Source organism: Microtus oregoni, unplaced genomic scaffold (genome assembly GCF_018167655.1).
Source record: "Microtus oregoni isolate MIOR12 unplaced genomic scaffold, Mior012 000000F_ref0000247, whole genome shotgun sequence".
Taxonomy (NCBI): Eukaryota; Metazoa; Chordata; class Mammalia; order Rodentia; family Cricetidae; genus Microtus; species Microtus oregoni.
Window position 1 is genome coordinate 43,731,138 of NW_024543059.1, and position 25,890 is coordinate 43,757,027.

A 25,890-nucleotide genomic window follows, 5' to 3' on the forward strand; every position below is an offset into this window, starting at 1 on the left:
CCCAGTGCTTGGGAGGCAGAGGCAGTAGGATTGCAAATTCATGTCCAGCCTGGGTTACTCAGGGACCAAAACAGCACAAAGCGGGTGGGGGAAGACTGCACTGAGCATGAACGCAACAGGGACGCCAGGCTGGGCCTGACCGGAGGGAGGGGAGTTGGGGAGAAACCCTGGGTTTCAAGAAGAACTGGGGAGGATGTTGTCTGGAGTTGGGAAGTGGGGGGGGGGGGGGTGGAAACCATGGCGATTCATGTCTGTGTTCTCAGAGTTTAATCTGATCAGAAATAGAGAACGCTCTGCTACTCCCCATCGGCTCCCACAAAACATTCCAGACATACCCAATGTCTCAGTGTCCCCAGACTTTCTGGGTCCCTCCCCCCTAAACTCAGTCACTGCGAACATTCCTCTCCTGGACTCGGTTTACCCTCTGCTCCACACACGGGTGTGGGTGCTTCTCTGGGGTTGCCGCACGGTCCGGTCCTCCCTACAACAGTGGTGCAGCCAGGCCTGTCTCTAAGCAGTCCAGTGGAAGACCGGCTACTCTGGAACCTTCTGCCCGAGCCCTTAGCTCTGCTGAGTTCACCCAGTTCGAGAGTAATTAAGACCAATCCCTTCCACTGCCCAGCTCCCAGGCCAGTCTGGTAGGGTCTCTGAGCTGACCCACGTCTGGCCATCAGCGTCGCTTTCCAGGGCCTGAGCCAGAGGCCCAGTCTGAGGTAGCATTGCTTCCCAACCGCCTTTGGGCTGGAGATAAGTACCGCAGATGGCGGGCTGGAATCCCGGGGAGGGGGCCACTCCAGGGCTGTGACCGGGCTAGTGGGTGAGAATCCATCTCACCCCTGGGTCCCCCTCCAGCGCCCCTCTGCCTCATCAGGGCCCTGGCTGGAGTGTCCTTGTGGCCCCAGGACTTCTTGAGCTGTGAAGGGAAAAAAAAAATCTGGTGAGCAGTTTCTGGGGCTCAGGGGTCGGTGCTAGCCTGGTGTGCACAGGGCCTGTGTTTGGTTCTTGGCGCCACATAAATCAGGCACCACAGGCACACCATTGTATGGGCACTCAGGATGTAGAGGAAGGAGGATCAGAAGCTCAAGACCAACCTGGACCACGTGAAACCCTGTCAAAATAAGGAGGCAAGGTGGACGGTGGTGACACACGCATGCCTTTAATCCCAGCACTCAGGAGCAGAGGCAGGTGGATCTCTGTGAGTTTGAGACCAGCCTGTTCTACAAGAGCTAGTTCCAGGACAGCCAGGGCTGTTACACAGTGAAATCCTGTCTTGAAAAACAAAACAAAACAAAAAACAAATAAAAATAAAAATAAAACGTTCAGCATGGCAGCACCCATGGAAGTGGTGGTGTGTACGGACTCTGCGGTGCAGCTCTGGAGCTGCGTGGTGTGGGAGCTTCCTTCAGCACCCAACCTGCTCACCTACCACGGCGGACAAGCGGGGTCGCGGGGCCTGGCGCTGCTCAATGGCGAATACCTGCTCACCAGCAGGTAAGGCAAGAACTACATCTGTGCCTGGGAGCTGCAGCGCAAGGACCAGCTCCAACAGAAAATCATTGTCTGACCACAGCATCCAATGGCCTGTTTGTCCTGGCAGGAATTGCCGAGAGCATCTACCTGTGGGAGGCACCCAAGATGGCTCCTAGCTCCACCTACCACTGTCACCGATGGCGGTACTTCACCCACCAAGTCATCCTTGGTTCTCAAGTAGTGCAGACCAGCCTTGAACTCACTGTGTGGCCCTTGAGTTCCTCCTCCTCGTCACCACTTCAGTCCTGGCTCTCTCTTCACACCATCTCCCTACTGGCCCTTATCAGGGTGTCCCTGCGTAGCCCTGGCTGCCCTCAGACTCCCTAGTGCTGGAATTAAAGGTGTGTGCTGCCCACCCCCACCTCCCCCCAAAAAAATATAAATAAATAAAAGTAAGGAGGCCAGAGGCTGGAGAAGACTCAGAAGGTAAAATGCTTGTTGCAGAACCATGAGGCCTGGGCCTGGGCCCCCAGTGCTCACATAAAAGCTGGGGCTACCAGCTAAGCATCGGTAACCTTAGCACTGGAAGGAAGACGAGTGGCCCCAAAGCTTCCTGGCTGCTCTCTCTGTCTGTGCAGTCACAGACGCTGTCTTAAAAACATCGTGGAGGGGGCTGGAGAGATGGCTCAGTGGTTAAGAGCATTTCCTGCTCTTCCAAAGGTCCTGAGTTCAATTCCCAGCAACCACATGGTGGCTCACAACCATCTGTAATAAGGTCTGGTGCTCTCTTCTGGCCTTCTGCATACACACAGATAGACTATTGTATACATAATAAATAATAAATATTTAAAAAAAAAAAAAAAAAAAAAAAAAAAAAAAAACATCGTGGAGGGCTGGAGAGATGGCCCAGTGGTTAAGAGCATTGCTGCTCTTCCAAAGGTCCTGAGTTCAATTTCCGGCAACCACATGGTGGCTCACAACCATCTGTAATGGGGTCTAGTGCCCTCTTCTGGCCTGCAGGCATACACACAGACAGAATATTGTATGCATAATAAATAAATATTTAAAAAAAAAATCGTGGAGTGGAGCACACCTCTAATCCCAGCAGACGGATCTCCATGAGTTCGAGGCCAACCTGGTCTACAGAGGGAGTTCCAAGACAGTCAGGAAAACCTTGCCTCAAAACAACAACAATAAACAATAATGATAATAATGTGAAGAGTGACAGAGGAAGACCTCCAGCGGCAACATCTGGCCTCGACAGGCACACACAGTGAGCTTGCCTGCACACACAGGAAGCACACACCGCACACGTGCATAAGAGGAAAATTGAGCTGGGTAGTGGTGGTGCACACCTTTAATCCCAGCACTCAGGAGGCAGAGCTAGGAGGATCTCTGTGAGTTCGAGGCCAACCTGGTCTACAGGGGGAGTTCCAGGACAGGCTCCAAAGCTACAGAAAAACCCTGTCTCGGAAAACAAAAAATAAAAAAAAAGGGGGGGGGGAATGTTAGGAGCAAAGATCTTGGGGTAAGAGAAGACCTGGAACCCCAGACCCACATAGGATGCCTCTCGCCTTGTATCTGTGGAAGAACAGGAAGCAGCTGTGCCATCTTGGGGCCAAATATTTGTCAAGGGAGGGGAACCTCAGCAGAGGCAGGCAAGGACCTTGGCCTGCCCACTCCCTTTCCTCTGGCTTCACTGACAGAAGTAATTCTGCTCAATTTCCAGGGAGCAGATGGGGAAACTGAGGCCGGCAGGGGTTAGCTCACTGAGGGACGTAAGCCCACCTGCTTGCATCCTGGGGGAGGCTGTTTGTCTCCCTCCATGGCTCTGTTCTTCTATGCAACAACCTGTCTCACAGTGAGAGAAACTGAGGCTCAGAGGCAAAACCATTTCTAGCCCAGGGTTAACCAAGCAGCCCAGTGGATCCCCACTCTCCACGTACAGCTGCCGGAGGATCCTCAGTTCCCCTGATCCCCTCCTTTTCCCCAACACCCCAGGGACTACAATCTAGAAAGTGAACATGTCCCACTGGGAGGCAGAGCTGAGGTCCAAGCCCTCTCAGGTGCCTCAGTCTCTCCATCTGTGAAGTGGGTAGATTAAGTTAGCCCCACTTAGCCAGGCATGATGCAGTTCCCCTGACCCCCTGTCATCCCATTGGGGGAAAGTGGAGGCCAGAGAATTGGTTCAAGGCCAGAGACTCTAAGACTCTCGTTCAAAAAGAAAACTTGCTTCTTGCTTTGGGGTTCAGTGTTCAAACAGGGCCTCCCTCTCTCTCTGTCTGCCTCAGTCCTTATCAGGGGGGGGGGTCTCACCTCATTGTCACCATCACTGGAGCCAGAGAGCTGGGACAGGCGGCTGAGGTCCCACAAGGAGCGGCTGGGCCTGGTTGGGGGACCACTGGCTGTCCTGGTACGGTGGACACTCCTCAAGATGTCACTGAGAGCTGGCCCTGTGGTGGTGGAGGTCTCCTGTCTGTCCCCCTCAAAGATGTGACAGGCCGCCAGGCGGTGGGCCAAAGGCTTGTCAGACAGCAATGGGGCCACAGGGGCCACAGGACAGCGCAGGGCCACACGGTGTGGGCTTTGGGGCAGCCGTGGACCTTCAGAAGGGCTGAGCAAGGGGCTTCGAGCTGGTGCCGGTGGCAGTGGACTGGAGGCCGCATACAGGACTCGGAACTCCTGGCTAAAGGCATCTGCAATTTCTCCTGTGAGCAAGGTCACCAGGCCCCGATGCAGGCGTGAGTCACTCCACGTGAAGCTGGGGATGTAGGGTAACAGTCAGGATCTGTGCAGGGTGGCACCCACCCTAGTCCCCGGCCACTGTGACCTTAAGTCACGATCTCACAGGCCCTAGCCTCTCTGGTGAGTAGGACAAGAAATATCCACCCTGCTGTTTGTCACAACCAACCTGGGGACAACAGGAGATAAGACACTTATACCACCAAGCTGGGCCTAGTAACAGCATCTGTAATCCCAGCACTGGGGGGTTGAGGCAGGGAGATCAGGAGTTTGTTACACAGTTCCAGAAAAGCCTGTGTTATGTGAGACTATCAAAGACAAACAAACAAGCCACAGGGTGTGTGGCACAGGCCTTTAAGCCTTTAATCCCAGCACAGGAGGCAGAGGCAGGCGGATCTCTGTGAGTTTAAGGCCAGCCTCTGCTACAAGAGTTAGTTCCAGGACAGGCTCTAAAGCTACAGAGAAACCCAGTCTTGAAAAACCAAAACCAAACAAACAAACAACTAACAAACAAAAACAAAACAACAACAAAACCAAACAGTCAAACCTGGAAAGTCTTTATACGGATCACCTGAAGTCAGAAGAGCCTTCAGCATGGGCTCTGCTCTGTACCCAGGGATAGAAAGCTCGGTGCCTCAGTTTCTTTACCAGGAGATGGGGTTGGTCTTCTAATACCCAGGGAACTATTTGAATTTCCACAGGCTCCCCAGAAACGCTGCATTTATGTCCTAAGCATGTACACTGTGCACCAGGACCCAGGTAGCACGTCCGCCACACAGAGCAAGTGCCCTGCGTGGGCCTGCGGGTCGCATAGGGTGGCCCCTGCACTGCCCTCACCCTTCACAGATGTGACACAGCAGAGGTGTCTCTCGTTCGGGGGCCCTGCATGCATCAAGCACCCCACTGTGGCCTCAGTGCGCCACCATCACCGATAAAGCAAGATCGCCACGCGCAGGCCTGAGTGAGTTAGCATTACACAAGGGTCCTTCAAGCGTCCTTACCTTGGCAGGTGACAGTTCTGGGCCCTTCAGCCTGTGGTGGGACAGGCTATGACCCCTCCCCCACCTGCAGCAGTCAAGGAACCCTGAGGGTCTGTGAGGTCACTGAGTTCCATGGCCCAAAGGCTTGTGGAAAGGGGTGCTGGCCCATCTCCAACCCAAGGACTCGAGTTCCTGAGAGGGACACTTTGTATTGGGAACCAGGAACACTCCAAGTGCTGGCCCCCAAGGCCAGGACGAGGGTCAGGAGGTGCCATCCAGGAGGTCACGGGAGCCCCCGGCCTGGCTTGGGTGCTATCCACGCCGCCAGGCCATCATGGTCCTTGGCTGGCCACTGCTTCTGGTGTTGGTCCTGTGCCCAGGTGCGACAGGCATCAAGGACTGTGTCTTCTGTGAGCTGACTGACTCCACTCAGTGCCCAGGCACACCCATGCGCTGTGGGGACGACGAGGACTGCTTCATAGGCCGCGGAGTAGCGCAGGGTGTGGGGCCCATCATCAACAAAGGCTGCGTGCACTCCACTAGCTGTGGCCGCGAGGAGCCCATCAGCTACATGGGCCTCACTTACAGCCTTACCACCACCTGCTGCTCCGGCCACCTTTGCAATGGGGGTGCTGCTTCCGCCACGGGACCTGCCAGCCTGGCGCTGGGTCTGCAGCTGTTCCTGGGCCTGTTGCCGCGGCTTCAATACTGGCTGTGGTGACCCACAGGAACCGCCGGGCCTGGGGCTGTGCCCCGTGCCCTCACCTCCACCCCTTTCCCTCATTAAATGGCCAGAGGTGCCGTCTACCTCCTGTGGCCCTGACTTCCTCCATTCCAGGGCCCATGGGAGCCTGGCTGGCGTGCCCATTGTGTGGGCTGCGGCCTGTGACTCTCGCGACTCTGCCCTGCCCCGTTGGTCCTAAGATGCACGTTTTTTCATTTTGCCCGGGTGCTTCTTTGTGTCGGCGTCACCTTAGAGTTGGTGAAATACAGTACCAGTAATACCGGATGGGGTTTCAGAGTACTCTTTTGTTGGGCAGGGTGTTTTTCTGAGGTACAGTGTCTTGCATCCCAGGACAGCCTCCAATTCTCTACACAGTTGAGGGTGGCGATCTTCCTTCTCTTCAGCTATGTGCCACCACATCCAGGTCTGCAGCACTTAGGCCATGTGTTGGGCACTGCTCTGTCCTCTGGCAAAGCCAAGACGATAGTGACGCTGCAAAGCGCCGTGGTCTCAGGGCTGGAGGCTCAGCACCAAGAGGGAATGTACCAGGAATGCGTGCCCCCACCAGCAGTCAGGTGAATGTGGGCAGCTGTGTTTCAGCACCTTTCAAGAACAGTGGTTCCTGGATGGCAGGCACCTCATACCCTGGAGCACCTGGCCATGTCTGGGGGATGCTGATTGTCATGTTGAGAACGGGTAAGGGACACCTCTGACATCTGCTGGGTGGAGGCCAGGATGAGGCTCAGTATGCACATGGAAGGGGCCCTCAATAGTCTGATTCCTATCCTTTCATTCTGAAGGGAGGAAACTGAGGCAGAGAAGGGAGTAAGTTACCTGAAGACACACTGTTATAGCTAGCAGGGTTAGGATCTGAATCCAGACATCTGGCACCTAGAGTTCATGCCTCAGTTTCCCAAGTTGGGATTCAGCAGGCTAGAGAGATACTTCAGAAGGCCCTGAGTGTTCTCCGTAGCAGAACACTTCTCTAGGAAGGGCATATGGACCCATTTTAGAGATGAGCAGAAAGGGTACACCTCCTGCAACCCCTCCCCCATCACCTGAGCATGTTGAGGAAGGGCTGGGCACAGGGCATCATGAGGGGACACACCTGTAAGATCCCGAGATGACCCTGTCACCGTCCAGCAGCAGGAACTTCTCCCGCACGTGGCCGCTCACCTGCCTTCGCCTGCGACTCTGGAAGGTGTGGCCCTGCACCGTCCGGATGTCCAGATTCTGGAAAGGCAAACTCTATGATCCCATAGGGCCACTGATGCTAAGTCTTAGATTTGGGGATACCAAGCTCTGACTCAAGTATCCCTTTAGGACAGCCACCCCCTTCCCCAGTGACATGGGTTTCAGGTCTTAGGGAACCCCAGTGACTTAGGAACCCATGGAAAAGTCCCCCTCTGAGGGCTAGAGACATTTAGATGCCTCTGGCTTGGCCCCTACCTCAGTGGTCCAGGGGTTCACCCCTAGCTGCTGGGCTAGTGCCAAGAAGGCAGGCAGATACTCGCGGTCAAGCAGTAAATAGACAGGTAACCAGCGGCGTGTGGCAGCATCCATCATGTCTGTGAGCAGGTCAGGGTCGGTGAAGATGTCCATGACCACAGCCACTAACTAGGGTGGGGAAAGGAAGGGGCACACATGGGCTATGGAGACATGCTTCAAGACTTGGCTTCCTAGGGATGCTCAGGGGCTGCAGGGAGACACCCACGCACTCTCTCCTGCATGGAGTGTGAGTCAGGCAGCCCTTTTAGGAGACTCCTCTTCAAAAAGTTTCCAGCTCCAGGACAAGGCTGGGTGCTGGAGGTCAGGAAGGCTAGGCCACCAAGGCGTGCCTAGAGCTCGGCCTTGTAGGCAGGCGAGGTTGTGAGTCACCAGCCAGGTCAGTCAGTTTAAAGAGCACAAACTGAATCGTGAAAGGCTGTACATACTAACCTATGTAAACCACTTGGTATTGGAGTCAGGGAAACGCCAAGACTCCCTAAGAAATGGGGCTTCGGGGGGCTACAGAGTGGGGAACCACCCCCAGGGCTTTCCTGGAGGTTTGGTACAAAAAGGGGCAGACACCAAGTGGTCACAACTCAACTTCAGAAGCATGGACACCAGGTCTCAGTAAGAGGCCTCCAGGTCTGAAGGGAAAGGGATAAACCCTAGGTTCCAAGTCCATGGACCAGAGGAACTCAGGAACAGCCTTGCAAATTCCAGGAAGATATGGGGGACTGGCGATGCGATGACACCCACCTTGCAAGCAGCCTGGATCTCCTGGCGTACCAGCTCTTTAATAGGTGGCTGGCCCTCCCCTGGCGGCTGGGTATAGAGCTGAGCTCGGGTGATGCCCTTCCAGGCCGTGTCCTCAGGCCAACCCAGCCGCAGCACCGGTGCCGGCTCCTCAGACTGCCCGGGCCAGTAGGTCAGGCTGCCAATATCCCCATCCGTGATAGCAGTTCCTGGGCCTGCGCCACATGGCTCCTGGCTTGGTACTGTCCAGTCTTCAGCAGCTGCAGCCAGGGCCTGAGCCTCATCTGCACTCAGAAAGGGGGGCAGCTTCTCCTGCTGCACGCAGGCCCGGAAGGCCTCTTCCCCACTGCTCAGCAGTTCTTCAAGAGCTAGTCGCTGGCCCTCAGTGTACAAGCCAGGGCTGGCCTTGGTCAGGGCTGGCTCAGTCTCCAGCCCCTCTCCTTCCAGTGCGGCCAGCTGGGAGGCCGCCATTGGAGCCACACAGGATCTCAAGATCAAGAGGCCAGTTCTTGAAAGGTCTGGATGGCTTTTGGGGTATGAGCATCTGGGGTCTTGCGATACTGTGTAGCCACCCAGGGTAGTCCTGTCAACACCCAGTTCCCTGAAGGTGTCCCTAACTCAATTCCTGTGGACTGTCCATACTCCTTACACCATCTAAAATCCACGTGCCCAAGGGCCACCTGTCCCACTGTGCTACACTGAAGGGATGCCTCTGCCAATCTGCAGGACTACCTCTAATTTGGAGCCACAGTGGTCTAAGGTGACCTTTGGCCTGTCTGATTACCTGCCTGCCCTGGTAATTCTGGCTACTTGCCCAATCATTTCCAGGTAAATGGCTGTTTGCCTGTCCCTGGTCGTCCTACTGCCTATAACCCATAACTGGCGGCTCCAAGGCCTGTCACTTGGGCCGTCTATGGTGTATACCGAGTCTTCAGTGCTGCATAGCAGATCATGTTAACACCGGACGAGCCCACCAGCTCCCACAGGCTAATGACACTTCCCAGTTAGGTCCTCCATGGGGACAGGAATCCATGGTTCTCCCCCAGGCACTTGCCAGGCTCCTTCAGAGGACTTCCCAGGTTCAGGAGGTATGCCCCTGCCATGACCCCTAAGACTGGAGTGCTGTCTTCATCCTTTGACCCAGAACTTAGCCTGGGTATCTACCAGTCTCACGGTTTCCTGGCTGCACCCTACTTCCTGGACAGGAACCCTCTTCCACCCCATGTACCTTTCTGGCCTGGAGCTGGCATCACACAGCTCAGATGAACTGGAATAAGGCAGGTCTCCCCATCTGTGTGCGCTAGTCCTGCTGGGCCCCAAGGCCTAGGACCAGCTTAGAGCTGCCCTCCTCCTGTGCAGCTCTTCCGGGACTCCCCACCCAGCCGGGCGTTGTAGTCAGGACACAGCCCCTTGTGCAAACGCAGGGGAGGGCCTACTGGGCACCTCGCTCAGGGACTGGCCATTGTCTCACCAGCTTCCTGGGGAGTGCCTCACCTGTTCCCACGCCTCCCCCACACCCCAAGCACCAGGATCTCGGGAAAGACTAATCTTAGGAGGAAGCAGACACCTGATAGTCAGCATAGGCGGAGCTCTAACCACAGGCAGAGGCTGCACACTGCCCCTCCCCAGAGCTGGGCCTGTACTGACTGCCAATCAAATGTTCTGCCACCACTCACTGGTGGCTCTCAATTCATCCCACCCCATCCTAACTTAATGAACACACAGGACCATCAACATCCAAAGCCTTTTAATAACAGTAAGATCCAGGGTTAGTTTTTGTAGCCGCGGCTGGCCCTTCTGCCTCTGGCACGTTCAAACTTCCGGCCCTTGGAGCGGACATAGGGTCTGTGGGGAGAAGGTATGGGTCAGAGAAGCCCAGCCTACAGAGGCCAACAGGGCCTGTTCCTGTAATGCTGGGAACCTCTTCTGGGCTAGGAGAGCCTTCATGGGACCACATGCCAATCAAGAGTTTGGCACAGGCTCTGGGTAGCCCTTAGCTGTGACAACCCCCTACCAGCCACTGCAGCTAAAAGCTACACAGGGGACAAAGGCTGAGTCCTTAGCCTGATACTCACTTGGTATGGCTGTGTGGGGTTCCTGGGGCCTTGCCAAAATGCCGGTACACCTCTCGGCCCTTCCGAGGTCCTGGCCAGGGAAGGAGAGGTTAAGCAGAGACCAGGAACTCTTGACGACGGAAAGCTCCCCAAACCTTGGCACGCCAAAGCAGCCCTTACTTACCAGACAGGAGGACAGTGCCACGGCCCTTGGGAGACTCCAAGGCCAGCTGGTCAAAGGTGAGGATCTTACCCCCAGCCTTGAGGATGCGACTTCGGGCCCGGCTGCTCACCCGCAGTGCACACACCTGAGGGGGCAGACAACAGGAGCTGCGGAAACCATCACACACCCTCACACAGCAGACTCTTGATACCCAACTGCCAACACCCCCATGCTTTAGGGCTAAAGGGAATCCAAGCACCATACACAATGGTGAGGGAATGGCATGCTGCGAGCACCCACAGCAAAGCCTGAGTTTGGCTGGAGAGATGTTCTCTGGTTCCTCGCTGGTCATTTACCTTCAGTTTGGGCACATCGAGAATCCTCACGTCATCTGTGACCGTCCCCACAACCACAGCCGTCTTGTTTTCTCGACCGGGAAGCTTCATCTTTCGGATCTGAGAGGAGTAAACAGGTTAAGTCACTCTGAAGGCCTCACTAGAGGCCTGGGATCCCAGCTTTCTCTCCCTGCAGTCAGCACTGAACACAGACAGGAAGCCCCAGCAGTCAGCCAAGGCAGAGAAACGCCCAGGGAGAAAAGCACAAGTGACTGTCACTTGGGGCGGCAAAGCGGATCCCAAGCACAGAGTTCTTCACCCCTGCTGGCCTTGACCATACAGAGGGGGAGCCCTGTGATGTCTGGTGTCAAGCACCCACTCCAGACCCAATTCCCCTGCCCAGGTACTAACCATCCGGGACAGGGACAGAGGTGGCCGGTTGGTGCGACTCATGAATAACCTTTTCAGCACAACCTGATTGAAGGTGGAGTTGGTTCGCCTGGCCAGAAACCTGTACAGCTGGGGGTGGGGGGTGAGAAGAGCGATCACATGATGGCCACCCTCCAAACCCATCCCGTCCAACTTCTGGCCTACCCTCCCCTGATCCAATGGGCATCTGGAAGCTTACCTTGACCAGCAGCCGCAGGTAGATGTCCTGGCTCTTGGGCTCCTTGCGCCGAACCTTTCGGTCCTTGTTGTGGCGGATGTCAACACCCTGTGGGGAGGTCAAAGAATGCTATGGAGCCAATGCCTAACCCAGATAACTGCCCCACATCAAAACTTTTCTTTTCCAAGACAGGGCTGTCCTCGAGAGATCCGCCTGCCTCTGCCTCCCAAGTGCTCAGGTTAAAGGTGGGTGCCACCACTGCCTGGCTGCCCTTTACCTTTGATTGACTTACATAATGAAATTGTTACTTATCGTTCAGGCTATTCAGTCAACAAGTCAAACCCCAGGCCCACCACCAAGCAGTTTCAAATACTCATAAAAGTTCAAATCTCATCTTAGTGGTCCAGAGTAGCGAGACACAGCAATGGGCCTGGAATTACTGCCAGCAAGTTCCGCAAACAACAAAAAAATCCCAAAAGGACCCAGGGGGGATTAAAACTGGGGAGGACGGTGCTCCTACTTGACATCACCCACCCACGATATGGGATCATTCCTCCCAAACTCTCAAAACTCAGGGAAATCTGTCTTGGAATAAAACCTAAGATGTACAAAATGCTCAGTCTACCTAGCACACGCTTATCACATAAGATCCTGGGTTCTATGCCCAGTACGGGTGGGGGTTCAGATCCTCACAAGAATGCTCTCAAAACAGACCCCAAATCTGGAAAATAGTCAAAAGAAGCCAACAGTCCATTCTGGACACGGAAATATCTTTATGTACGACCAAGTGAGACTTTGTTATCTACTTCAAAACAGTCCTAGGAAGGCCAGATGCTGATTTTATCCCGCTCTTTGCCCAACAGTAGTTACTCAAATGCTAACAGCACGGTTTAACCTGCACCTTCGCGAACGTCTTCCCCACTCACAGGGCATGGACGGGATTACTACAGCCCCTTCCGCCCGAAAAGACAGCGGGCACTGTCCCTGTCCCAGTTAGCACAGCCCAGGCATGGAACACACAACTCCACTCTCCGTTGTGAGGAGGCCGGGGCAACGGGTCTGCCGTGAGTTCGAGGCCGGACTGGCTCCCTGGGAGCCTGGGCTACAGAGCAAAACTTCAGAAGAGCCTCGGAAGGCGCCCGTGGCCGGACGCCGCTGGCGGCGGCGCCACGTCACGGCCGGAGGCCCCTACCAATCCCCCGGCCTTGCTCGGCACTAGCAGCGGCCACCCGCACCCCTCCGGCGCGCTGCATCCCAGCTCCGCTGAGGATGGCAGCGGATGGGACAGCCGAGAGCGCCACTAGGCGAGCTCACCATGATGGCGCCTCCTGCACGGCCTGGTCCGGAAAGACAGAACTCCGCCGGAGTGGGCGGGGAAAGGGCTCCCTGCGGGACGCACTCGTGACGCACGCAGGACGCTCTACCCCGACGAGCGTATCTCTGTGGTGTATTGGTGACGTCACAGGGGCGCGACGTGTCGCTCTACCGCAACCTGGGTTTCTCTATGGTATAGTGGATGACCCATTACAGAGTCCCACAGAACCACCGAAGAGAAAACAATGCGACACCAGAGAAAAGGGCCGGCACGCAGAGAGCCTGTCTAGCCTGACCCAGTCCCTGTTCTCTGTATTCTTCAGGATAAAGGGACCCGAGAGCGAGAGATATGCTTGGAGTTAACAGGAGGAAGCTCGCGGTGACGCTCTGGCCGCAGGCCGACCGCTTCTCGGTGGCTCCCGGAGGACCGGGTGGGCTGTGTTTTCGAGGTGAGGCTTGTCCCGGCCTGAAGAAAAAGCTAATCTCACATTTCCGGAAATTTCCTTAAATCCGCAGCTGCCTTTCCCTTATGCTTAGTTTAATGGACGCAACTGAAGTTCAGGAAGCCCTACAAGGTCTCTAACCTGAGACTTTCTTCTGCAATTCAACCTATAGTTACCCCCACCCCATACGGGCTCAGCTTTTCCCCTGCCCCTAGTGGGCTCTTCCCCAATCTCTCCTTAGTTTCCTTCCTCAGAGAACGTATTTTTCTTTCTTTCTTTTTTTGTTTGTTTTCTCGACCAGTCAGTTTGAACTGGCGCAACATTTTCGATATACAAAGTATTTATGTGCAGAGAAGGCATGCGGAGCCTCGGCCGGGATCGGATCTGGGGTGGAAAGGCTGGATAACAGGCTCCTGAGGAGTGAACTGCCCCGGAGAGAAAGAGCTAGAGACCATGGCGGGGGTGGGGGGAGGGTGAGAAGGAGAAAAGCCCAGGGAATCCTCTGCCGAAGGAGAGATAGAGGAAAATTGGCAACTACTCAGACTAGGCTGGTTTTTGTTTTTGTTATTTTTTTTTTTTTAAGTCAAGGTTTCACAAAGCCGACCATTCTGGCTTGATTCAGTCGTTTTGCCTCAGCCTCCCTTGTAGCTGGTGTTATGCCCAAATCCGCGAAGTCCCCCAAAAGCCAACAGGGAGACCGAGTCCCATGTGTAAAAGAAAGAGCCTTTACTTTATACAAGTTTGCAAACTCAGTCTCTCCACATGTCCAACGTATTGGAATAAACGGAGAGCCCCAAACTCACTTAGAGTTGGGGTTTTATAGTAGTAAAGGTGGGGTGAGGGGTTTCCTCAGGTTCAGGGCCCCTGATTGGCTGACATCTGTCTAGGGGTGTCCTGGCAGGTGGTCCTATCTACAGCGGTTGGAAAGTTAGAAATTTCCTTTGGATGGTCTGTTTTTGGGTGGTGCTGGGTAATCTGAGTTTATCGTTCCTGCAACCAGGTATTGCTTCAGGGTAAACTGCTGACACCCAGGCCTCCATTAAACTTTTGGTGGCTGAGTCCTACCTACACTGGCAGATGATAATGGTTGGAAGCAAAGAACTTCCTTTGGGTGGTCTGTTTCTATTTAGCCTGTTATGGCTGGTTCCTACAGCTGGGACCACAGTTTTACAGCGCCTGACTCTGTTGTTTAAAATTATGACCTTGGGTAAGTCACTTTTCTATGTTTTTCCTCGTGATAATAATCCTAACAGGGTGTCTTCCCTGGTCGTGTCGGTCTCTAAGCATTCAGTCAACACTTTGTTCGCAGTGCTAGGTAGAATCAGTTACTGGAACTTGGGAGGACAAGGTGGGCTAGCTGGATGGGAGATGTTGGCTCTGGGACCCTGAGCCTGCAATGTACCCTTGGTCTTCAGAGCTGCAACCTGGGACTGTACAGTGAGAAGGCAGAAGTTTCCACCCAGACACTCCTGTGTAACCTCCTGTGCTGGGCTCAGGCCCTGCTGTGACAGAGCAGAGATCTGGCTGCCCACCTGACACCATGAATCCAAGGGGCAATGGAACCAGGTAAGGCTCTAGCTAGAGCCATGGTTCTCAATGTGTGGTCGCCCCTCCTGGACCGTTTCGCAGGGGTTGCATATCAGATATTTACATTACAATTTCTTTCTTTATTTTTTTTGGTTTTTTTTTTTTTTTTTTTTTTTTTGGTTTTTCGAGACAGAGTTTCTCTGTAGCTTTGGTGCCTGTCCTGGAACTAGCTCTTGTAGACCAGGCTGGCCTTGAACACACAGAGATCTTCTGGGATTAAAGGCGTGCACCACCACCGCCTGGCTACATTACAATTTCTGACAGCAAAATTACAGCTATCAAGTGGCAACAAAAATAATTTTGAGGGTTGGGGTCAGCACAGCATGAGGAACTGTACTAAAGGAACCACAGTGCCCCAGAGTCTCTATTATCCGCCTTAGACCTCCCCTCGGGCAGCGTGAGCAGCCCTCTTCTCTGACACAGTGAACTGAGGCTCTTCAGGGTGAGCGCAGGAGACTTTGTGAGCCAGCACTTCCCTTTTCTTGTTCCCTTTCTCTGCTGAGGTCTCAGCCCCTTCCCCTTTGGTCATGGTTTCTGCCATTGTTCTCAGAGCTCAGTGGTTGTGTCCCCAGTCCCCATTTCACTGGGGTCCGCCCCCCTCCTTAGCACTCATCTGGGGCTGTTGCTGCTGGGGATTGAATGCAGCATGTGGGAGGTGCATTTGGACAGGTGCACACACACACACACACACACACACACACGCACACACACGCTGTCGTCTCTCAAGTTCTGCCAGTCCCCAGCTGCTGTCCACTCTTTTGCTCTTTGCTTTCATTTCACCATGTCTTGCCTGTCTTTGTCAACATCTTTTTTCTTTCCCCTGGGCTTCCTTCGTCTCAGACTCTGGGCTTCCAAAGCTTTCTCCCTCCTGCCTCTCCGGGCTCTGTCTTGTCACATGGTGGTTTCCTGGGCAGATGTTAATCTCACTCTGCCTCCTCAATGTCTGGAGTCCAAGTAAAGAGGTTGTAAATTAATGAGCTTCCCCATTCTGGTTGTTATTCCAGAACTGTCTCCTATGGTTTGTTACTGTTACATTGTTACACAAGTTGTCACATAACTGTCACGTATGCGCAGCGAAGGCAGACTTACACTACATGCCTCGGCCTTAGCCTCCCAAGTACTAGAATTACAAGGTACCACCACACCAACCCCAATCTTAATGTTTTCATTTCTTTGTTTCTATCTCTGCTTTGCTGTGTCTCTCCCTGTTACCAACATTAACTAGAGTTGTTCTCTGCAGTGGAAGAACTCCTTCCCCACGCCCATTTTCTTTTTTTAAACTCTGTTGGGACAGGCCATTTTGACCTCAACAAAGATGGCGAGTTAAGCTTTGCCTCGAACCACGTCCTTACCTTTGCTGCGTGTGTGCCCTCAGTTATGATGGAGCCTCCTTGCTTGGCTGTAGCCCCTCCCGGTTTCCTCACTCGACCGGTCAGGTCTCGTCGCGTAGTTCCGGAGGCGGATGGCTCCGCCTCCCTGCTCTCTCATTAGTGCGGCTTAGACTGGCTGCGCAGGCATTGGCTGGGCGGGCGCACACCCTTCCCCCACCCCTAGATCTGATGGGGGCGGTAGTGCTGACTCTGGAGGGGCGGCCGGGAGGACACGGCGTGCGCGCAGGTTGTGGGGTTCCGGATGACCCTAGAGGGGCGGACACTCAGGCCCAGACGAAACACTTGGTGGGATCTGGAAACAAACCAGGGCCATGCCTGGGATAGAGACCCAGACCCGGGCCTGCGTTGCGGCCCTGGAGTAAGGGTACACACCAGGGACAGACGGAGCGGACAGCCGGGAACCTGTGGATGGAGGCCCAAATCTGGAGTCCCGGGAGGCCGAGACCCAACCCAGAATGGAGCATGTATAGGACTCTGTGCTGGTATCTGATTTGAGGGAGGTTTGAGGGCGGGGTAGATAACCTGGGCATTAAGAGAGCGGCCCAGGGCAGCGAGCGGACAGAAGTAGATCCCAAGAGACAGTGTCCATGGGGGCGTGTCCCAGGTGACGGGGTAAGATTGCCCAGAGGCGAGCAGTTAAGTGGTTGGACCTTCTGCACAGCAGAAGGGGCTCAGCCCTGGCTCCCACCCTCTTCTCGAAGAAAAGGCGGCTGACCAGCCAGGTTAGTGCTTCCCGACAAACCAGCTGGTGGCTGGCCACTCCCTTGGTCACTCCCATATGGCTGCCCTCTGACTGCTCTGGGTGTCATGCCCGTTCTCTCCTGTCTGTTGCTTTCTTCATTGGGGTGAGAAACTTTTAAGTGTCCTATTGGCCTGTGTTTCCTGCTTCTTAGAGTTGTCCCTTCCTTCTCTGTGCCTGTGTGTCTGCATGGTTCTCCACTCTCTACCTACAGTGACTCAGTGTGTGGGAAGGGACAGTGTCTTTCTGTTTCAGCCTATTTTTTCCTGTCTCTATCATGCAATTTCCCTCTGTGTCCTGTTCCCCTTCCCTCGAGCCCTTGCTATCACCCAGTATACCATGTATCTTACTTAGCCTTTGGCCACTTTTTTTTGGGGGGGGGGGGTCAAGACAGGGTTTCTCTGCGTATCCCTGGCTGTCCTGGAACTCGCTCTGTAGATCAGGCTGGCTGCTAATTCAGAGATCCGCCTGCCTCTGCCTCCTGAGGGCTGGGATTAAAGGCGTGCGCCACCATGGCCCTGCTCTTTCTTGTCTTCTGATTGGTGTGGGTTTTTTGTTGTTTCTCTGTGGGTGGGGTTGTTTCCGGAAATAAGGTGTCGCTGGCTGTTAACTAGTTGTTGCATACAGAGTCCTGAAAGATAGGTAAATGTGTCCATGCTTTCTGCCCTGCCTCATGTGGTCTCCCCATGCTCTTCTGAGTCTGTCTATGGTGCTCCCTTCCCATACTGTCTCCTTCTCACAGCCCCTCCCCACCTACGGTGAGGATGCAGGACTCTGACCATTGTCTTCCTCCCTCCCCACAGAGGCTGGACCAGAAGCTGACCACAAGCCAGGGGTCTAGAAGTGCTTGGGACAGGGCTGAAGTCATGGCCCCACCACCAGCACTGCCACTGGCTTCCAGTACTCCAATCCTGCACGGCGAGTTTGGTTCCTACCCAGCCCATGGCCCCCGGTTTGCTCTCACCCTTACAGTGCAAGCCCTGCACATACAGCGGCTGCGCCCAAAGCCAGAAGCCCGGCCCCGTAATGGCCTAGTCCCTCTGTCAGAGGTCTCAGGCTGTGGCACTCTGCAGAGCCGCAGTTCCTCAGACACTGCAGCCTACTTCTGTGTCTACACCTACCCACGGTGCCGGCGTGGGGGCCGATGCAGAGCTATTCGGACCTTCCGGGCTGATGGCGCAGCCACTTACGAGGAGAACCGTGCAGAGGCCCAGCGCTGGGCTACTGCCCTCATGTGTCTCCTTCGAGGAGTACCTCTGTCTGGGGAGCAGGGTGAGATGCGGGGCAAGAGTCACAAGGGGGTTTCTGTCTCTTTCCTTGTGTCGTTCTGGTCTTTCACAGAAGACTGAGGTCTTCTGCTCTAGGCTGTACTGTCTGACCCTCCCTGGACCACAGATGAGGGACAGCCTCCCAGGTGTGTGACGGGAGGCTGACTGGGGGTGGTGAGAGCTACCACACAGGTCTCCACAGGGAGGGCGCTTCCCAGCAGAGCCTTCCTCACCCAGGGCCCCACTTCCTGTGTGTGCCTCCCAGGCCCCAGAGCTTGTTAACAGGGCTGAGGGATCAAGGCTTCTTTCTCCACCTCCCACATATGAGCTCAAAGGGCACATAGTTGCTTTCACAACCAACCCTTTATCTCAGCACCAGTGAGAAACCTGGGCTGCCCACACCGGCCAGGTGACAGAAGGGAAACGCCCAGCAGGCCCTGGGCACCTGCCCTTGACTTATCAAGTCTCCTTGGGGTTCCTTTATCAAGAGGAGGAGCTCTGGTTTCTGGCCTCTGGCATGGTCAGCCCTTTCTTTCTCTCTTGCTATCTCCTTAGAAATCACCCCTGATCTGCTGCCCCGGAGGCCAAGGCTGCTTATATTGGTTAATCCTTTTGGGGGGCGGGGCCTGGCCTGGCAGCGCTGTATGGACCACGTGGTGCCCATGATCTCCGAGGCTGGACTGTCCTTTAACCTCATACAGACAGGTAGGGGCTTTGGGGTAGGGTGGGGAGGGATACTTTGGGATCTTCTGGAGGGGAGTGGCAGGATGAGGAGGCTTCTTGACTAACCCTTTTATTTGTCTACTTAGAACGACAGAACCATGCCCGTGAGCTGGTCCAGGGGTTGAGCCTCAGTGAGTGGGAAGGCATCGTCACTGTTTCTGGAGATGGGTTGCTTTATGAGGTAAAGCCACAAACACCCTAACCCTGCCCTGGGGGTAACCATAGAGGGTAACGAGGACCCAGGCAGCCCTATCCCAACCACAGGTGCTGAACGGACTCCTTGATCGTCCAGACTGGAAAGATGCCGTGCGGATGCCCATTGGGGTCCTCCCCTGCGGTTCTGGCAATGCCCTAGCTGGGGCGGTTAACCACCATGGCGGGTACGTTGACAGCTTCTGAGACAGCAGGGATACCTGCTGAAGAGAGGGATGAGTCTGGAGCTACAGGGTCCCGAGACATTTCAGCTTCCTGCCCCTCTTCCTGTTAGCGGGGATGGCTCCCTGGTGGGCACGGGCGTCCTTTTCCCTGGCTGTCACCCCCACCCCATTGCTCTTTCCCCTGTGACACCCATCTCTGGCCGTGAAGGTTTGAGCCTGCTGTCGGTGTTGACCTGCTGCTCAACTGCTCGCTGCTTCTCTGCCGCGGTGGCAGCAAGCCTCTGGACCTGCTCTCCGTCACACTAGCCTCAGGATCCCGCTGTTTTTCCTTCCTGTCAGTGGCCTGGGGATTCCTGTCAGATGTGGACATTCACAGCGAGCGTTTCAGGGCCCTGGGCAGTGCTCGATTCACACTGGGTGCAGTGTTAGGCCTGGCCACATTGCATACCTACCGTGGACGCCTCTCCTACCTCCCCGCTACTACAGAGCCAGCTTTGCCCATCCCAGGCCATAGCCTGCCTCGAGCCAAGTCAGAACTAGTCTTGGCCCCAGCCCCAGCTCCAGCTGCCACCCACTCGCCCCTACATCGTTCAGTGTCTGACCTGCCCCTGCCCCTGCCCCAACCTGCCTTGGCCTCCCCTGGCTCTCCTGAACCTCTACCTGGTCTTTCCCTCAATGGTGGTGGTCCAGAACTGACTGGAGACTGGGGGGGAGCTGGAGACGCACCTCTGTCCCCAGACCCACTGCTTCCTTCACCCCCCAATTCTCCCAAAACAGCTCAGCTTTCACCCATCAGTGAAGCACCCCCAGAAACGCCAGCATCCTCGGGGTCCCCGCCTCCCACCTCCAATACTCCAAAAGTCTCCACCTGGGGCCCATCTGACCACCTGCTCCCTCCCCTGGGCTCTCCACTGCCCCCAGACTGGGTGACAATAGAGGGCGAGTTTGTGCTCATGTTGGCCATCTTGCCCAGCCACCTCGGTGCAGACCTGGTGGCCGCCCCACATGCTCGATTTGATGACGGCGTGGTGCACCTGTGCTGGGTGCGCAGCGGCATTTCACGAGCTGCACTACTGCGTATTTTGCTGGCCATGGAGCACGGAAACCATTTCAGCCTGGGCTGCCCGCACCTGAGCTATGCTGCAGCTCGAGCTTTCCGCCTCGAGCCACTCACGCCTCGTGGCGTGCTCACTGTGGACGGGGAGCTAGTGGAGTACGGGCCAATGCAGGCGCAGGTACATCCCAGTCTCGCCACGCTGCTCACTGGGCCTGCGGGTCAAAAGCCGTAAACTTAAAGGAGCCTGAAATATTACAAGGTGGTGGGACCACAGTATCATAGGATATGGCCTGGCTTTTATAGGTAGAAGGGATACCAGGATTCACAGTAGCAGGGGTGGATACTGGTCCTGACCCTCAATTCCCAGAGGACCTAGCGGCTGAGGCTGGGGCCTGCCTTCTTTGCTGTCCAATGATGGGGCCTGGAATGTATGAGCTAGCAAGGCCTCAGCTCATTGGCCAGCCAGGGTTTCTTGCCTACTCGGTGCCTCCGTTTGACGGGCCAATCAGCCCTTGAGGGGCAGGTTCCCCCCCCCCCCAGGATTTGCACTAATGGCCCACCCCTTGCCGGTTGGGGGTGGGAAATTCACTTCTCATGTTGTATGTCTTGTGTGTCCCTGGTCTAAAAAGCAATTGAAAAGGTCTATGCAATAAAAGCGTCGCTCTCTTCGTCGCCCTTCCATCAGACGGTCCTTTCAGTGACATCTGTCCTTTACTCAACTTGCGTTGCCGCTGGCTTTGTACTCAGAGCCAGTAGCTGCTTTGTCCCCCACAAGAGCTGTCTCCTGGGTTCTCAAGATTTATTCAGGTTTGTGTTGACGGAGGCGGTTGGGTAGACAGGCTCCCCGAAGTGCTAAGAGCACACACAGGACCCTCCCCACCCCCACGAGGGAGGTGGGAGAAGGCTAGCTTTTTCTTAAAAATATAAATGTATTTGTCTGTATCATGACGTCCCTGGGGTCACCTAGCTGGCCAGACCATCGGCCACGGAACAAGGAGGGAGGAAGAGTGTCAGGTGCAAGTCTAAGTAAGGAATAGGGCACTGCCCAGGCAGGGTGGAAGGAGCCTCACAGTGTCCCATGCTGGGCCTGGTAGCGTGAAAGGACAGCGCGGTAATGGGACAGCTCCTGCCGCACAGCCACCACCTCCTGCCGCAATAGGGCATTCTCCTTCTCCAGGAAAGCTGCCCGCACCGATATCTGATTCTCTTTGAGTCTTCGTGCATCTCGAGATCTCTTGGCTGCCTCATTGTTCTTGTACCTTCGGCTCCAATACTTCTCATCCTGGGGACAGAGGAGTGGAAAGGCACTGAGATCCAACAAAGGAACAAGTGGCAGGTCTGGAAACACTCCCACAGCATAAGACCTAAATGTCTATGCTGGGATAGGTACCCAAGGTTCTGCTGTCTACTGCCCTACCTGCTAAGAGCAGATCCCTAGCAGAAAGTAAAACGCGAGATAGATTCCAGGCACACATACGTAAAAAAACAGACCTGGTCAATTCTCCACTGTGCAGAGCAAGCCTCCCACTTGACAAGGACCTATGGAAAGCTGGTTGCTATGGATGTTTGTTACCTAGCAACGAGACCTTCAGGGTCTAAGGGGCTTATCCCATGGAAGAGCACACTGCCCTACAACATCACCTTTCCAGACCCTGGTTGCTAAGAAAAGCTTGGTTAGCACCCCCTCCCCATGAGGTTTGATGTCCTGGTTGCCAAGGCAACCTCATCTCAGTAAGTAAATACGAGCTGTAAGTAGACCCAATGATCCGACCCAGTCTCTTTCCTTCTGCCCTTACTGATGGATGGGGGCTGTCTGCCCTCCCCTTTCTCCCTCCAGTAACTAACTGAAGGAAGAGCTGGAGGCTCATGCTTCCCCTGAGGATTATTCCAAGGGTCCTCCACCCAGCTTCCTAATTAAAGGTCCCAGCCTGCCAGGACTCATTCACATTCCCTAGCAACAGCTGAGCGCTGAAGAAGAAAGCACCACTTAAGAGGGAACTGGATGCTAGATGGCTATAATACAAGGTCGTGGCAAAGACGTGAGAGAAGCCTTCTTCGCTAGCAGAGACCCCAATAAGAGCAAAACCAGAACGTTAGGATTCATTTGCTGCTGAAACTCCCGCAAATTAGAACATGGCTGGTAACAGGTGACTTCCAGGCCCCAGGCTGCCAATGTCAGCCCCAGCCAGGCCAGCTGCTGAGAAGCTAATAGGAGGCTAAAGAAAGCTGTAGCAGGCAATGAGGTCTCTGATCCACATGGGGGTTCTAGGTCCGTGTGACTGGACTCCACAGTGACACCATCTCGGTGACTCTCAGGACAAAGCCTGTCCCTAGGAGCCTCATGAATCAGGTATGCCTATAGGGTTCTGAGACCTCATCCCAAAGAGAAGCTTCCTTCCTGATCAAGGCCATGCCTCACACCGGCTCACCTTCTGTTCCTCAGGCACCTGGACTTTCCTTGCCTTCTTCATGATTGGCTGAGGCTTCAGTTCCTCCTCTGAGAAGCGGTGTCTCCGAGGGTCAAAAGTCTCATGGCCTGGAATGCTTGACAGGGCAAGGTCAGCTGGATCAGGTTCAAAGGTCATTAGCACCTCCACGGAGTCTGGGTCCACAGGACTGGGTGTGTCCCTGGAGGTCAAGCCTGGAGAAATACACATCACTTGAGTTCCTGAGTATTCAGTTTGGGGACTGCTGTTTCAGAGGCACCCTCCATCTTAGAAACCGCTGGGCAGTTTCTGCACTTAACACAAAGCCTGCCGGTCAAGCATCAACCCTATGACAAAGACCCTCAGCCTCCATGAAAGTAATTCTACCTTTACGAGTAAGGCACAAACATCCCGTGAGTCTGCTAGCAGCTTCCAAAACCTCCAAACTTCAGATTCGGTATTAGCTTTGCTCCCACTCTCGTCTGAGTTCTACTTACTGAATCCTCTGTATGCTCAGAGTTTAAACCTGTTAGGCTCACTCCTAAGAGTGATGGAAAAGCAGAAGCTGCTCCGAGGTTCCAGGAGCTTGGCTTTAAAAAAAGCAGATGCCTGTGCCTTTAAGAACAGACAAGTCGGGGCCAAACGAGGACACCGGTTCAGGGCTGCATCACGTGTGGCCGACTGCTTCCCTTCTCTCCCCCCCACCCCACGCACCCTCACGTTCCCCGGCCCCGCCTCCTCGCGCGTGAGAGCGCGTGCGCACAGCAGGGAAGGAGGACTCACGTGGCGCGGGAATGTGCAGCAGTGTTTTGCCTGGAGGTCGGATCAGGGACAGGTGTACCCAGGCGTCCCACATCGAGACTCCTTGTCTTGATGGGGGGGGTCGCCTCCCCTCTTGTTCCTTTTGGTATCAGCTCCAACATCTCCAAGGATCCTACCTCCCCACCCCGCACTTAAGGGGGATCGCGGGGGAACCGGCTAACAAGCCCTTTGCCACAATTCTAAGATCCTAGGTGCCCGTCGCAGGAATATGGGGAGCTCCCTCTGGACAATACAGAATCGGGACCCCGACATTCTCTGCTTCAAGACTCTGAGAACCAGAATGCAACAACCTCAACTGGAAAGGAGGGGGTGGAGCCGGGAACCTAGCGCCCAGCTCTGGCCTGCTCCTATTTTAGGTGTCCTTTAAGTCCAGTCCTATCTCGTTTCCCAAAATCTGGACAGGGACTTTGAGACAGTCCGCTCCCCAGTTAACTAAGGTGTTCTGAGTTTCTAGTCTTGGCTCCAAGAGCATGAGGAAACTTAGTCCTAGAGAAAAATACATCCTCTCACTAGACAACCCTCTCGCATTTGGGGGCCCAGATGCCCTAATGGATCACGGCATCTCATCGGACAGACTTCTAAAACCATGGCGACGCCCGTCCCCTGCCCGCCAGCCCCGCCCCTTCACCGCACCTGCGCGGTGGCCGCCGGCGGCTCCCAGCGTAGCCCGCGCGGGGGCGTGCCCCGGCGACGAGCGGGGGGAAGAGGAGCCGCAAGAGCCGGGCCCCGGGGAGGGCGCGGGCGTGCGTGCCGGAGAGGGTACCGGCGACAGGGCCCCGGGGGGCGGCGGGCTCGGCGGGAGCCCGTGCTCCAGCAGGAAGGCGTCCAGGTCCACGTACTCCACGTCGCCGAAAGGCAAAGTGCGTTCCCACAGCAGCGGCGCAAAAAGACTCGGGCCAGCCGCCGGCCCTGAGCGCCCCCGCGGGGACCCACCGCCACCAACCGCCCCAGTCGGGGCATCGGCTGGGCCAGCCGTTTCCAGGCCCGGTGCCGGAACGGGAGCTGAGGGCAGAGTCGCCTTCCGCTCCTTTTCCTTCAGGAGACCTGTGGGTCAGGGAGAGACGGAATGGGATGGAGACACACAGGAGGAACCCCAAGTCACAGATGAAGTATAGAAACCCGCATGGCGAAAATACAAAGAAGTGAGGAGATGGGAGTCATAGGGCAAAGACCCAGAGAAGTGGGGACAAGGAGGGAAATGGGAACCCAGAAAGAGGAGGGGATATACAGACAGAGGATGGGGAGTCCCAGAGAGAGGGACAAGACGACAGGGACCCAAAGAGAGGAAAGAGGAAGTGTAGAGAGGATAATGTCAGAAAAAACCCAGAGACAAAAGATGCAAGTTTACAAAGAGGGATTTAGAGACAGGATGGGTGAAAGGTCGGGCAGGTGAGAGAGAAAAAGTAACAGCTCAGTAATTCCCCCACCGCTTGCACCCTCATCCCCTCCCCCACGCTCTTTTCGGGGCAGGAAGGGGCGCCACCGCTCAGGCACATTCCCAGTCTCTAGTCTCCACGTGACCCCGTGAGGCCCCGCCCAAGCCCGTGTCAGCACCGTGTGAGCATCCGACACACCCCCTCCCTTCCCCAGGACGCCAGGGGTCCAGACTCCGAGGCTAAGGGGAAGACAGAGGGGGCTGGCACCTAGATTGCGTCCTAATGGAGGAAGACTCTGGGGACTTGACTCTTGGGCCTTCCAGGTGTCAGATTTGGCCATGGACGCGGGGAGACTGAGATGGCTAAACACCTGAGTGACCGAATGAGGACTAGCAAAGACGAGATACCTAGCACACAGGTGCCACGAACCACCACCCCAACATTTGAGTCCTTAAGACAGTGAGACTAGAACTCACAGCTGGCCGGCTCTTTGGGCTTGCTGGTCCCCTGCAGAAGGCTCCGCAGCCCAAGCAACGCTCCCCCGCAAGGGGGGGCTCCGGCCGGGCCTCCCAACAGCAGGGGGCCCGGGGTCCTGTCGCTCAGAGGCCGCGCCATCGCCGGACACCTGCTCCCAGGTTCATGAGCTCATGGAGAGTCGACGATGATAGGCCAGTCACCTGCACACTCCTGCGGTTCGGGCGAGTGTGTCCCAGGGTCGGGAGCGAGTGGCGTGCAAGCCTCCAGTATCCGATCGCTGCAGATCCTAAGATCTCCGAGAGCCAGCCAGTCCTCTCTGCAGAAAGGTGCAACTCCCGAGTGTCCTGGGAGGATCCTATAGTCAGGGCGAGTGGGGGACCAAGCAGCCTCTTTGCAACTCAGAGTCCCCAAGAGACACCGGCGCGCGCTCCTTCTGTACCACTGGGCGAACCTCTGGCTCTTGAAAATTTTGCACTTCTCGCAAGGAAAGGCGCTTTGCAATCTGCACCCAGAGGTGTGCGCCCAGGGGCGGAGGAGGGGGGCAGGAGGAGGCGGCTGCCTTGAGGCGTGGCCA

General features: G+C 55.5%; 5 protein-coding genes across 8 annotated transcripts; 2 read left to right on the forward strand and 3 right to left on the reverse strand.

Moving 5' to 3' along the window:
* Positions 1–257: 257 nt before the first annotated feature.
* Fam83e (family with sequence similarity 83 member E) lies at positions 258–9,563 on the reverse strand. Its single transcript, XM_041651156.1, has 5 exons — positions 8,161–9,563; positions 7,366–7,533; positions 7,025–7,149; positions 3,787–4,231; positions 258–913 (listed from the first exon to the last, which is right to left on the reverse strand). Exons 1-5 carry the CDS (start codon positions 8,626–8,628, stop codon positions 671–673), a joined length of 1,449 nt encoding a protein of 482 aa, XP_041507090.1. The 5' UTR covers positions 8,629–9,563; the 3' UTR covers positions 258–670.
* Positions 5,286–6,135, forward strand: Spaca4 (sperm acrosome associated 4). The gene has a single exon (XM_041651167.1). The coding sequence runs from the start codon at positions 5,527–5,529 to the stop codon at positions 5,911–5,913; it is 387 nt and encodes a 128-aa protein (XP_041507101.1). The 5' UTR covers positions 5,286–5,526; the 3' UTR covers positions 5,914–6,135.
* Positions 9,564–9,887: 324 nt separating the features above from the next.
* Positions 9,888–12,703, reverse strand: Rpl18 (ribosomal protein L18). Its single transcript, XM_041666152.1, has 7 exons — positions 12,631–12,703; positions 11,338–11,424; positions 11,121–11,228; positions 10,731–10,829; positions 10,396–10,519; positions 10,233–10,302; positions 9,888–10,002 (listed from the first exon to the last, which is right to left on the reverse strand). The coding sequence occupies exons 1-7, from the start codon at positions 12,631–12,633 to the stop codon at positions 9,927–9,929; spliced, it is 567 nt and encodes a 188-aa protein (XP_041522086.1). The 5' UTR covers positions 12,634–12,703; the 3' UTR covers positions 9,888–9,926.
* A 117-nt stretch (positions 12,704–12,820) lies between these two features.
* Positions 12,821–20,901, forward strand: Sphk2 (sphingosine kinase 2). 4 transcript variants are annotated; one of them, XM_041665864.1, is made up of 7 exons: positions 12,821–13,079; positions 14,489–14,639; positions 17,594–18,062; positions 18,614–18,763; positions 18,868–18,962; positions 19,046–19,161; positions 19,367–20,901. In XM_041665864.1, exons 3-7 carry the CDS (start codon positions 17,657–17,659, stop codon positions 20,445–20,447), a joined length of 1,848 nt encoding a protein of 615 aa, XP_041521798.1. In that variant the 5' UTR covers positions 12,821–13,079; positions 14,489–14,639; positions 17,594–17,656; the 3' UTR covers positions 20,448–20,901. The 4 variants fall into 4 exon arrangements, with proteins under 4 accessions (XP_041521798.1, XP_041521866.1, XP_041521711.1 ...); XM_041665932.1 differs by lacking the exon at positions 14,489–14,639; XM_041665777.1 differs by lacking the exons at positions 12,821–13,079; positions 14,489–14,639 and adding an exon at positions 16,207–16,773.
* Positions 20,902–20,999: 98 nt separating this feature from the next.
* On the reverse strand, positions 21,000–25,659 carry LOC121457347 (D-box binding PAR bZIP transcription factor). Its single transcript, XM_041666052.1, has 4 exons — positions 25,316–25,659; positions 24,097–24,507; positions 22,645–22,856; positions 21,000–21,497 (listed from the first exon to the last, which is right to left on the reverse strand). The coding sequence occupies exons 1-4, from the start codon at positions 25,452–25,454 to the stop codon at positions 21,282–21,284; spliced, it is 978 nt and encodes a 325-aa protein (XP_041521986.1). The 5' UTR covers positions 25,455–25,659; the 3' UTR covers positions 21,000–21,281.
* Between the last annotated feature and the right edge of the window lie 231 nt (positions 25,660–25,890).